General features: G+C 38.0%; 1 protein-coding gene across 1 annotated transcript; it reads right to left on the bottom strand.

The window, feature by feature from the left end:
• Nucleotides 1-10,838: 10,838 nt before the first annotated feature.
• Nucleotides 10,839-11,661, bottom strand: LOC145133193 (uncharacterized). The gene has a single exon (XM_079068127.1). The coding sequence runs from the start codon at nucleotides 11,560-11,562 to the stop codon at nucleotides 11,125-11,127; it is 438 nt and encodes a 145-aa protein (XP_078924253.1). The 5' UTR covers nucleotides 11,563-11,661; the 3' UTR covers nucleotides 10,839-11,124.
• Between the last annotated feature and the right edge of the window lie 1,906 nt (nucleotides 11,662-13,567).

Raw genomic sequence — 13,567 nt, 5'->3', positions numbered from 1 at the left:
AACTCAAACATGATAGATATTAGCAAAACTCATTTGCAAAAGAAACATCCAAGCAAATAACAAAAAAATCATGACTGCCAATCTCCAGTTTCCAAGTACAGTTCCATTTCCAGTACGGTGATTAGAGATCCTGGAGAGTCTAACTTGAGTGCTTAAAAGACAGAACAAGAGTATAACATATTAGAATCAAATCAACAATCAAAAAAACTTTTTATACACAACTGAATCGAAGGCATCTTGCAAAACAAATAATAATACATATTTTTTTTGTTTCTAACTGGTTAATAAATCCAAATATTCATAAAATATCATCAAATCATCATAGTTAATTACTTACCTGAAGTAAACCACAAATATCATTAATCAAACAACTCCTGGATTTGAACTCAAATGGGAGAAATCAGAACTATGAACTCATGATTTTGAATTTAAAAAATCAGCACATTTTCGAATTCCTACTCCTAAGCAAACTACAAAAAAACAAAAAAAAAATCAGACATGAAGCAATCTAGGGAAACTAATTAAATCAAAACAAATAAATATGAAATAAAAGATGCATATTTCTAATAAAAAAAATACCGAAAAACCTCCTTACCTGAACGCTTCGAGCTCCAAGTTTCCAACTCATACAAATCGGGAATATGAGAAAAGGAGAAATCATAATTGGGTTCCAGAAATAGAAGATTGGCGATCTTAGCTCATCTTCAGTTCAAACTAATTACCAAATCAAGAATTATAAATAGAAGAATAGGAGAAATCAGATTTAGAAATTGGGATTCAGTCGACTCTTCGATCTTCTACATCGTTCATTTTCTAGGCGTCAATTGGCAATCAACCAATTGCAAATGTCGATTACAGATCTCAAGGCGACTGAATTATTTTGCTCTCCCACCTTGCCTCCGATTTCATCTCTGCGTGTAGACAAAATCAGTGTAATGTGCTAAATTGTTTGGGCCAAACTAATGTGTATACTATTACTTGGATTAAAATGATGCCCTCTAAGATTTGCTACCCTGGGCCTTAGCACATCTCGCCCAGGTATTGGGTCGGGCCTGATGGAAGCTATGGGTCAATTTATAGGGTTTTGGAGGTTTAGGGACTGGTAGAGAGGCCAACCCTAAAGACTTAAGATGCTTATATATGGTGAAACACCCTAAATTAGGGTTTCATTAAGTTGCACGTACGCCCACCGTACATAGGCGTACGCCCCGCGTACGTGCCCGGAGTCCCGATCAAGTCATGCCTTAGTACGCTAAGCGTACCATGTGGTACGCCCCACGTACTACTCCAAGGACCAAATACGCAACAACTGAATATATAGGGGCAAAAAGGAACATACCCAAAATCCAAGTGTTACAATTCTCCCCCACTTGAATCAGACTTCGTCCCCGAAGTCCTCTGCCCCGAATAACTGTGGATGGTGCTCCTTCATCTCCTATTCAGGCTCCCAAGTCCACTATGAACCCTTACGGTGCTGTGACTACCCGGAACTTTTATCTTGTACACTTAGTCAATTCAATCAATGTTAAACTTGTTCTGTTGACTTATTGTACTGTTTAAGGGTTCGTTTAAGCATTCTAAGCTTGAGTATAGCCAAGGTTGAGGTTAGGAATGAGTCAGCAAGCCGTAGAGTGACAAAACTGGGCCATACACACCCTTAGGGGGAGTGTACGGTCGTACCCATGGGTGTGCGGCCGCACACTCACCTCTAGGCAGCACACCCACCCTTATATAAAGGGTAGACCCCTTTCCTTTCATCCCTTTAACACCTTGGCAGCACACAACACCATTTCTCTCAAGCTTCTTCAACCGCAAACCCTCCAAAGCTTCAAAAACGTGAGTAATCCATCCTTTAGCTTGTTGTGCTTGAAGAACCACATGATCTAAGCCTTGAATCATCAAAGTCCCGTCATGTTCTTCATCTCTTTGAAGGAGTGCGGCCACACACCCACATAAGGTGGCCTCGCACTCCTAAAAGACCCTCCAAAGTGAGAGTTTGACTTCCATATTTGAGTTGGACATGACCCTAGCTTTGCTACACCTTGGAATTGGCATTTTGGACACAAACTTGAAGGGTGTACAACCGCACACCCCTGTGTACGACCACACACTCCTGTGTGCGGCAGCACACTCCTGTGTGTGGTAGCACACTCCTGTGTACGGCCACACACTCCTGTGTGCGGCAGCACACTCCTGTGTGCGGCAGCACACTCCTGTGTATGGCCACACACTCATGTGTGCGGCAACACACTCCTGTGTGTGGTAGCACACTCCCTTGTGCAGCAGTACACACCTTTGTGAGACCACACACACACCATAGGACCACAAACCCATTTCTAAGACCCTTAACTTGTACTACAACTAAGTGTGGACCTAGAACACTTCATGGATGCAAGTATGGACCTTGAAAACACCTCAAAGACACTTTCCAACATGAGTGTACAGCCGCACACCCCTTGGGCCGCACACCCATGGCCGTACACACCTTTAAGGTGGACATACACCTCCCTCATGCAATCCTTTAAGGTTCTAACACTTAGTGCATGTAGTTCCAAGTTCCTAGAGTGGTTCTCCATCACATCTAGTGGTGAAATACCTTCATTTGACATCCTTTATGTGTCATTACATGTTAATTAGGATCAAATCGTGTTCAAGGCTTCACTTGAACATCCAACATTCCGTATCGATCCTTCATTCAAACCACTTGCCCGAGGTGAGTTCATACCCCTACGTTTTTCCAAGTTTTTCATGTTTTCAGGGGGAATACAAGCAAAAGTACAAGGAAACTTGTGCTCAAAATATATTGTTTTGTTTAAGATAATTATATTTTCAGCATGCTTTTAACATGGAAAACAGTTTTTACCAAACGATTAAGAAATCAACTTGTAAAAACAGTTTTCAAAACTAGGGTAACGAACTTGTGAATCATGTAGTAAAATGTATTATTTTATAAAAGATTCATGCAAATCATAAAAAGGATTTTCAGTATTATTACTTTTAAATTTGTTAGTCTAAGTTGGAGACACGTCCTTGGTAACACTCCCACAGAATCAGAGTGTAGGAGTAGCACTTGTGACCAGAATCTCTTGTAGGGAGAGCGTGACTGTTGTGTATAGATCTATACGAGACTGACAATCCCGCACCTTGCTGCTAGCTACAGTCGGACCGGCAGGTCTACGGGTGACAAAGTCATAAAGGATATCGGCCCTGTTACGTGTCATATCCAGTCAGTTATGGTCATGACCCTCACAACCTAGATAACAGGGATTTACTTTTGTAATAATGAATCAAGTGAACTAACCTCAAAGTAATAACCGATTTGATTACTGGAGGGTATTGACAGTACCTTCAGGATTTAGTTCACCACGTTTTCTATTTATTAGTTTTATTTATGTAATAAGGCTAATATACCTCACTGGGAGTAACCAGGGTTTTTAAAAGAAAACTACGTATATCGATATAAGTATGGTAGATACTTGTACACCTCAGTTTAGAACGGATAACCAACCATCAACTTTTGGGGAAAATATAGGATTTTCCCGGGATAACTCGACTTTTCATAAACGGATTGTTTAACAAGTAACCAACGGATATTCATATTCATTCCACGACACCTGGGATTGTACATATCTTGTATGAATCTGGAAGTCATGGAAGGAATGGGTTTTCAAACACGCTTTTCATAAGAAAATATAGGATTTTCTTGAGGAACACTTTTCAAAAGAATCAAAGAACATTTTTCCACCAAAACTAAATGCTTATGAACTCACCAGCTTTATGCTAATATTCTTTCAAACTGCTTGTATTCTCAGGGAATCAGTAGACAGGTACTTCTTGGATTTAGAGGAGTCGGAGCAATAAGAGTCATGTTTTCTATATTTACATACTTTTGATGTATTTAAAACAAGTTTCAAACTGATGTAAACACTTTTCATATTTGTATTCAATGTTTGGTTGTGTTTACTATGCTTGCTATACAATTGTTGTGATACTACGCATGACGTCCTCCACCCCGGAACGTTTCCGCCATTCCGGTTTCGGGTTGTGACAAGTGCTGCCATTGCACCTTCACCAACTCCACAACCTTGTTCCTCAAGGTATTTGTCTTCCGATCCAGAATTGCCAGCGGTCTCTCAATATAATTCTGGTGGTCATCGACGTGGATATCATCCAAGGAAACTACAACATCCTCATCCAATACGCACTTTCGCAACTGCGAAACGTGGAAAGTACTGTGAATCTGACTAAGATCCTCAGGTAGATCCAACCAGTAAGCGGCCTTGCCAACCCTGGCAATCACTCGGAAAGGCCCAATATACCAGGTACCCAACTTCCCCCTCTTCCTGAAGTGTATCACACATTTCCAAGGTGAGACCTTCAGTAATACCATATCGCCGATCTGAAATTCCAACTCGGATCGGCGTCGGTCGGCATAGCTCTTCTGTCCACTCTAAGCGGTCTGCAGTCTCTGCCTGATTTGCTGCTATGTGGTCTGAAGGACCACTTCAGTCCTTCCCATAACCATGTGACCAACCTCGCCCCAACAAACAGAGGTACGACATCTCCACCCATACAAGAGCTCAAAAGGTGGAACACCAATGTTGGAGTGGTAATTGTTGTTGTAGCAGAACTCCGCAAAGGGTAGGTAGGAATCCCAGCTCCCACCAAAATCAATAACACGGGCCTGCAACATATCCTCGAGGGTCTATATCGTCCGCTCACTCTGGCCGTCGGTCTACGGATGATAACCAGTGCTAAAATGCAACCTCGTGCCCAGTTCCTCGTGGAAATTTTACCAGAACAGGAGGTGAACCGAACATCACGGTCTGAAACAATTAAAACTGGGACCCCATGGCGAGCAACGATCTCGCGAACATACACATCAGCCAACTTCTCGACCGAAGAACTCTCCCGAATCGTTAAAAAGTGAGCACTCTTGGTCGATCGATCCACGGTGACCCAGATAGCATCAAAACCCTTTGCCGTCTTCGGCAAATTAGTGATAAAATCCATCGAAATCTGCTCTCATTTCCACATGGGGGCCTCCATAGGTTGTAACTTACCATGTGGTCTCTGATGCTCAGCCTTGACCATCCTGCAGGTCATGCATCTCTCAACATACCAAGCTATCTCCCTCTTCATACACGGCCACCAATAGCTCAATCTCAAATCCCGATACATCTTGGTGGCCCCTGTATGAATAGAAAAGTGAGACTTATGAACCTCCTCCAACACAATCTGTCTGATCCCACCAGAAATTGGAACCCAGACCCATCCAGATCGGGTCAATAACCCTCGACTATTTGTGAGAAATCTTTCAATCTTACCTCTGATCCTCTCCTGCTTCTAGTTCTCATTCCGAACTCCCTTGGCCTGGGCCTCCCTGATCAACCCCAAAAGCGGGGAATCAACTGATATCCTCATACACATCTCCCTATCCGAAGATCCAGCCGACTTGGGGCTCAAAGCATCCGCCACCACATTCGCTTTACACCGATGGTAAAGGATCTCGCAATCATAATCCTTGACTACGTCTAGCCACCTTCGCTGCCTCATGTTCAGATTCGGCTGGTCAATGATATGCCTCAAACTCTTGTAATCCGTGTAGATAGTACAACGGACACCATAAAGATAGTGTCTCCAAATCTTGACGGCAAAAACCACTGCCCCCAACTCTAGGTCATGAGTGGGACATTGTGTCTCGTGCGGCTTCAGCTGCTGCGAAGCATAAGCGATCACCCGTCCTTTATGCATGAGGACTGCCCCCAAACTAGCATAAACATGAAGAAATGAGCAATAAAACCTAGATCTAGAAGATTACATGGAAAAGATAAGAGCTTGTGGACTTACAAAAGTCCAGAAAATGCACTGATGGATGAAGATGAGCTTGCTTGAAGAATCCTTGTACTAGAACACCTTCTTTCTTCAAAAATCACAAGAACACCACAAAAGGCTTAAAAATGGAGGAGATGTGATTAGGGTTTGCTTCAAGGCACTTGGAGGTTGAGGGTGGACGGAACCCTAGCCATTACTTCCTTTAAATAGGGCCCACCAAAAATCTAGGGTTTTGAGCCTTAGACATCACCACGTTTTGGCCGCTTAAAAGATCGCGGCTCAAAAGACGTTGCCATGTCATGGTGATCCTCCTTCACCACGTTATGGCCACCAAAACTCCACAAGATTGAAACATAAAACTCATACCTGAAAACCGGATGTTACAAAAGAAAACATTGGTTTTCTTTCATTTTTGGAAAGCTAAGAAAGAACTCTCAATATATATATATATATATATATATATATATATATATATATATATATATATATATATTAGGGGTGTGCGCGATGCGGTTTGGTGCGGTTCATAGTCAAAACCGCAAACCGCACCGCATATGCGGTTTCTGTTTTTCGGAAACCACGAACCGCACCGCGAAGGTAGTAAACCGCATTATGCGGTGCGGTTTTATGCGGGCGGTTTGTACGGTTTGAATGCGGTTTATGCGGTTTACGAGTTGTTTAACTTACACTATACCGACTTAAATGATAATAATGGTAAATGACCACACGGGTAATTAATTGTTTATTCTTTTTTATATGTAAAATATGATGAAATATTTGTAATTCGTGGAGCTTCACACTGACGATATGGAGCTTCACAATGAGCATTACATAAAATTCACAATGAGCTTTACAAAAAAGTATTTTATATCCCATACGGTTTCATGTAACTAAATTGATTCACACTTTTATGTGATATCTCATATAACTATATTTAACAAACTTGTTTATATGGATGAAATTCAGTACATTTTCTTGTAAAATAAAATTTACAAATATCTAAATTATATGTTTAGTATATTTGAGTTACATATTGAAACGTAAAACCTATATATTAATCTACAAGAGTATTTAATATTACATAATACATTTATTTGAGCTCATGTTTTGTTATATTCTAAACATAATGGTAGATTTTGTTTTGTTATATATATATATATATATATATATATATATATATATATATATATATATATATATATATATAACAACACTCAAATCTTTTTAAAAATCATGACCAATCTAAATTACTAACCTTTGTACTCAATGAATGTTTTACTAACAGTGCAAGTTGCTCTACACGATCACCTATACGGATAGTCGAAAAGTATCAACATTGGAAAACCATAATGAAAAAATATTTAAAGCATAAAGCGAAGGATATCTGGAGATCCATTGAGCGTGGTCCTCATGTTGATGTAAGAGCCATTAGAGATGATGTAGTTGTCCAAATTCTTAGTGCATTTGGTCTACAAGCTAAGGACAACTCACAACTCTAGATCTTGAGAAATTAAAGAATGACAAAAATAACTTATATTGAGCTTATATATAAAATACCACCAAACCTATTTAAGTATATCAAACTATGTAAATCAGTTCAAGCTATTTGGTTGACTTTAGAATGAATGTTTGAAGAAACCTAACACTACAAAGAGACTAAACTCTGTAAACAATGACTTTAACAACTTTCAAATTCTTCCCAGAGAATCTCTTAATGATGCATGTAAAATATCTTAATGTGCCATTAACAACTTAGCCAGCCTTGACACTATCACAAGTAACATTAAGACCAACATCAAGTTCATGGATGGTCTAAGGAGAGGGTTGCATAACTCTGTTGATTGAAATTGGAAAAGGAAATCTAAAAAAAATGAAATCAGTGTTCTATCTGTCAACTCTCAAAGGCAAAATCTATGAGGAATACTTGCCTTAGTTTCATAACTCAGAATTTGTCCCACCCGTGAACTCTCAAATTCCTCCACCTTTACAAACTTATCCATATGGTGTTCTAACTTACACAACAACAGTCAATGTCTGTTCACCTCAATCTTATGCTCTCTCAAATCAATTTTCTTATACCAAGATGATAAGGAAGAGGCATTTCAAAAGGAATATGCTCTCTTAACTCAACGATTCAATCAAAGACTGCATTTCGAATACCAGCAACAACCACAGTATAAACCTCAAGAGTACTAAAAACCTCCTTTACATTATCAATTCCCTCAACAAAACTTTACTCCACAACCATACCAACAACCTTAATATCCTTAACCACAAATTTAGAACACTTCGCAAGAAAACTTTTGGTCGGCAGTTCAAGTAAAAGGAGGGTTCAAGTAAAATCCTCATTCTGCTCCCGTAGAGAAGGATTCAACCCAAACATCAAAAGACATCTCAGAAGTCATCTATTACAACTATAACCCTCTGAACTTCGTATGAGATTTTTACCCAAATTTTATTCTATTTTTTGGGTGATAACATTTATATATCCGACTTTATTCAATTTTCATTGGATGGTTTGAGTAACATTCGAGATAATCTGATATGATACATCAATTAAGGTTAATTTGTTCCAAAATATTTCCAAATTAACTCTATACATTACCAAAACACAAGTGATAAATTGATTTTCATTTTAATGATCGACAAATTCTAGTTATACATATAATTGTCAAAACAAGTAAAATATAAATTGGTATTTTATGTTTTTAGTCGTTAAAAGAGAAACACTACAATCCATATGGGTTTTGGGGGGTTAAAAAGAGTGGTATAAAGGTAAATTGGTATCCATACCATATAAAGAAACACTAAAATCCAGATAAGGGTGATGCTTGTATTTTGGGGGAGAGAGAGAGAGAGAGAGAGAGAGAGAGAGAGAGAGAGAGAGAGAGCAATTTCGCTAGGTATGGTACGATGGTGTATACTACGATTAGAGGTGAGAACAGAGAGCGGATACCTGTTTTTGGAACCAAAATCGCCTTGGAACCATCTGGAACCAAAACCGAGGTCACTAGTTCCGATTTTGGTTCCTAAAAGTGGGAACCGCCAACGACCGGTTTCGATTCCGGTTTCCATTTTTTAGGAACCGTTATCCGACGGTTAAGGTAACCGCCGGAATCGGTTCCAAAATATTAAAATTTAAAAATATTTAATACTTAAATGAATTGGCCGCAACAATGTTGATGACTCCGACATTTGTTGAGACTATCTAATTAGATATTTGGAGGTAATATGCTAATAAGTTGTATTTGCAAATTTTTTTTGCAAAACAAATAATTAATGTGAATGTGTGACGGTAGAACAATTTGAGTATACGTGATGGTAATATCTTTTGAAAGTATATGATGTTGAATAATATTAACAAGTTGATGATAAGAACATGAACTTTGGTTTATGACTTATATTTTTAGCAATTTGGATTATTTTTTAAAACAATTATTTTTTTGCCGTTTGTAACTTGTATCGTAATGAACTAGTTATAGTATTTATTTTTTGTTTCAATGGCTAAGAATTATTTGAAGCAACGAAACTAAAAAAATTACATAACTGGTTCCGGAACTGGCGATTCTGGGATTGGTTCCAAAAATTTAAGTACCTCGGCGTGACATGAGCGTGAAAGGGGGATAAGAAATAAACTAACCAAACCATGGATAAATCCAAGCGAACTTTTCTTAAATCCAAGCGATCTTTTCGTAGGCGTTTGCCCCCGATCCAATCGGGGGATCGAACTGATTATAAAAACATGAGTTTAATTAGTCGATTTATTAGTGAACAGGGAAAAATATTATCTAGACGAGTGAATATATTGACCTTGAAACAACAACGATTAATTACTATTGCTATAAAACAAGCACGTATTTTTATCTTTGTTACCTTTTTCTTAATAATGAGAAACAATTTGAAAGAACCGAGTCAACCACTAGAACTCCTAGTCTTAGAGCTAGAAAAAAGATAGGTTTACTCTTTATTCACTAACTTCACAGGAGCCGCCGGTTCCGATTTTGTTTACCGTGAAATGAGGCGGCTACCCACTTATGCTCATCCCTAACTACGATGGTGTATAATGATGGTTTTAAACACAAGGATGAAACTTAGTGTATGTGAGTATGATAGAGTGCATATCGTTATGCACTACAACCGCCTTAATGCGTTAATTAAAAATTTAATCCGTCACTTGCAACCCCTATATTTTCTAAAGTGATATTATCACTTTCACCCCTTCCACCTTCAACTTTGTAAAATATCATTTTCATCCCTTCATTTTTTAAACTTACGTATATATCCTCCGTCCCCGTAGTATATAGGGTGTGTTAGGCAAAACATGCTGATAGCAGGTAGCGGGTAGCTGGTAGCGTTTTGTTAAACACTACGTAATATAGCTTTTAGATTTGAAACATTTTGTTTAAACTAAACCCCAAAAACTTATAGTGTTAAACGAAATTTTTTGTTCAAAACAGAACGTTTTGTCTAACGCTAGAAACTACAAGCTTCCAAACGTTCTGTGTCAAACATGCCCGTAATATGATTTTCCCTCCTCTATTTTCCTAATTCGCAATAAAAACACGTAAAACCCCGCGGCAACGTGCGGGCTCAATTACTAGTTTTGTCTAAATAATAAGTACTTTTAAATAAGTTAGAAGTAAATAAAAAACTGATTATTTAGGTCAATAAGCATGTTTTATTTTAATTTCATCGAACACTAAAAAATGTTTATTAAAGGAAGCATAATTTAGCTAATTTTACATATAAACCAATAGCAGGTTTCTTAAAGCAACTTCTTATCCTCATCTCCAAATCTAATTATTTGATACTACATGATTGACCCCCTGAATAACTAATTTTACAACCCTAGAAACTAGATTCAAGTCTTATCACTAAAGGGCAGAAATGTTTTACAAAGAAAAGGGCAGAAATGAAGTCTAAAAGCTTGAAGACAGTAAAGAGTTCAGAACACCAAGTCTAATAAGAACTAAGAAGCTACATGTTCACAAGAATACAGCATTTAACCTTTAAAGCACCAATGTTGCTAAGCTTAAACTATCAAATTACAAGAACACTAAGATATGGAAAGTTTCTGACGAATTACGGATACAATCATGATATATATCTTCAAAACAAATGTCTTAAAGTTGAATGCAATTCAGGAAATGTATAATTGCTTATTAATCACCTATCATGTAAGCAGTAAGCGTATGCATTTCTAACAATATCGATCCATATAACTTGGTATCAATGGAAGAAATTGTATGCATTTTTCTTAACTAAAGAGAAAGGAGAAGATCATATTCATCATAAACTATTTTTAATGATCTGCCTTCTTGCTAGAAACCTAGCAATCGGAGGTGTGAGAGCAATGGTGATCGGAACTCTAACCGGAAACAGAGCCTTATTACAAAGAACCGCTAACGCCAATGCTCCGCCGCTCGACGCCGCGAGCTCAGCCGTCCGATTCCTCGGCTTCGTCGCCTCATCGATTGATTCCTGATTTGATTGTGGAAACCCTGTAGCAGTGTCTACTTCTACTTCCTTTGGACCGCTCATGCCGAATTTTTCGAGAACGGATTCAAGTTGCTTGAAACGAACTTTTTCCATAGCTGATTCGACGTCGATATTGTTCTTTATGGCGACGTACAATCCGGTAATGCTGGCGGCTGAGACGGAACAGTGTACAACTAGCGCCACTTTACCGTACTTTTTTAGTAGCTCGCGAAATCGACCTCCGGCCATTGGCGATCGAAGATCAAACTGATTTGGCTCTGAATCAGGGTTTTCGATGGGGGTTTTGCCTGAGTGAAGGTAGAAGACGGGTTGTCGGAAGTCTCAACTCTCAAGTGATGTTATATTCTTGGGCTGGACTTTGTTGGCTTAGACCTTAGAGAAATAGTTGAAAGCCCATTTGTATTTAATTATTTATCAAACAGTATGTAAAAAAGAAATAAGCCCGTTCTATAAAGGGCAAAATATAGAAAAAACCACAAGTTATTATTTATTACTGTATATGATTTCGAAAACCCCGTTCTATAAAGGGTAAAATATAGAAAAAACCTGAGGTTATTATTTATTATAACTAGGTTATAACCCGTCACACGGGATAACTTAAAATAGTTTAAATATTAATAATATTGTACTCTAAAAGTACAACGTTGTAATTGGGAGGCTATATCTTTCTTTTATACACAAAGTGCAACACAAAAAAAAAAAGACTGAGTTCTTATAAATGTCAACAAATAAAAAACAATTTAAATGATTTCCTCAGGTTGAACTTCATATAATGAATCTGTAAAGATAACCAAGTGTATTGTCACGTGGCGAAATTGGTTTTATTTATTAGATTAGGAGATTCTATTTGTGTAAATTTGTGGTTGACTTTTTGAGAATATATCTTGTATAAACATGAGTTGTGATTAGATAATATTATTTACTAACTAATTAAATTCCAAACACATATGTAAAAATGCCACATTTATAAAATTTATGGAATAAAAATCACTATACAAATATTTTTAATCAATTGCCGATATATAATGTTAAATTTAAATTTTAGCATTATTACAAATAAGTTGCATTTGATTAGGGACAACACAATGGCTACGACATATCACAATGCTTAGAACAACCTTTTTACCATTCTTGGGTCCTGCAAATAGATACAATGAAAAGAGGGATCACAAAAGGAGGAAGAGAGCAACTTATTTATTATTAATAAATAACTTAGAATTAATCTATTCATGCATCATTGCCTCGTAAAAGTTTGTTTTTATTGGTTTTTACTCTTCATCTTATGAGTAAATAAGAAAATGGAGTTTTTAATGCAAACCTAATAATCATGCTTCAAAATGTACTTTCAGCTACAACCATTTTTTGAAAGAGAAATGAAGTTTTTCTTTGTTACCGCTGACACTGTAACGCCCCAATTCTGGTATGTTATTTAAATATTTATTTTTCAAGTTTTCAAGAGGAACTCGACGAGTCAGTAGCCCGACTCGTCGAGTAGAAACGGGATATTGAGCACGTTTAAGTTGGCGACTCGACGAGTCCATATTCTGGACTCGGCGAGTCCGCCAGTCTAGAAGAAACCCTAATTTCAAGGGTTTGCACCCTATTTAATCAACTTTTTGGGGCCTCAAGTCAGCCCCCATCACCCCCATAGCATCCTTCTCGAAACCCTAGCACTCTCTTAGCATTTTGTGTGTTTTGGTGTGATTCTTTGAAGATCTTGAGAGAAGAAGGAAGGTAGATCAAGAGGAGAAGAAGGAGATCCAAGATCTTTGTGGCATTTCAGAGTATAGTGAGGTATAACTCGACCCTTTTCTGTTTCTATGCTTAAATCCCCATTGGAACACCATTAAAGCTATTCTTGAACCATTCTTGGCTTGGTAGTAGCATAGAGGACACATTGAGATGAATAGCCTTCGGATCTAGCTATGTTTGAGTTCCAGAAGCCTAGATCTAATACCTTTATGGAGCCACATTGCATGAAAGCCCTAGATCTACTCTTATAGTGTGTTTTGAGCCTTAAAACCTTCATTGGTGTTTATTTACACGTAAAGTTGGAAACTTTACGTGTTAAACAAGCCCTAAGAACCCAGATCTACGAATGGAATGAACTGGATTCAAGCAGAATCGAGTATATAGTGATTGCATGTATACGACTCGGCGAGTCGTTCTTCAGACTCGACGAGTCGAGTCGCGAGTCCCCTGTTTTCCCCCTTTTCGAGTTATGCCGAGTGTA

The sequence above is a fragment of the Lactuca virosa genome, chromosome 8 (assembly GCF_052849685.1).
Source record: "Lactuca virosa cultivar CGN04683 chromosome 8, Lactuca_virosa_CGN04683_v6, whole genome shotgun sequence".
NCBI lineage: Eukaryota > Viridiplantae > Streptophyta > Magnoliopsida > Asterales > Asteraceae > Lactuca > Lactuca virosa.
This window is presented reverse-complemented; position numbering and strand designations above follow the sequence as displayed.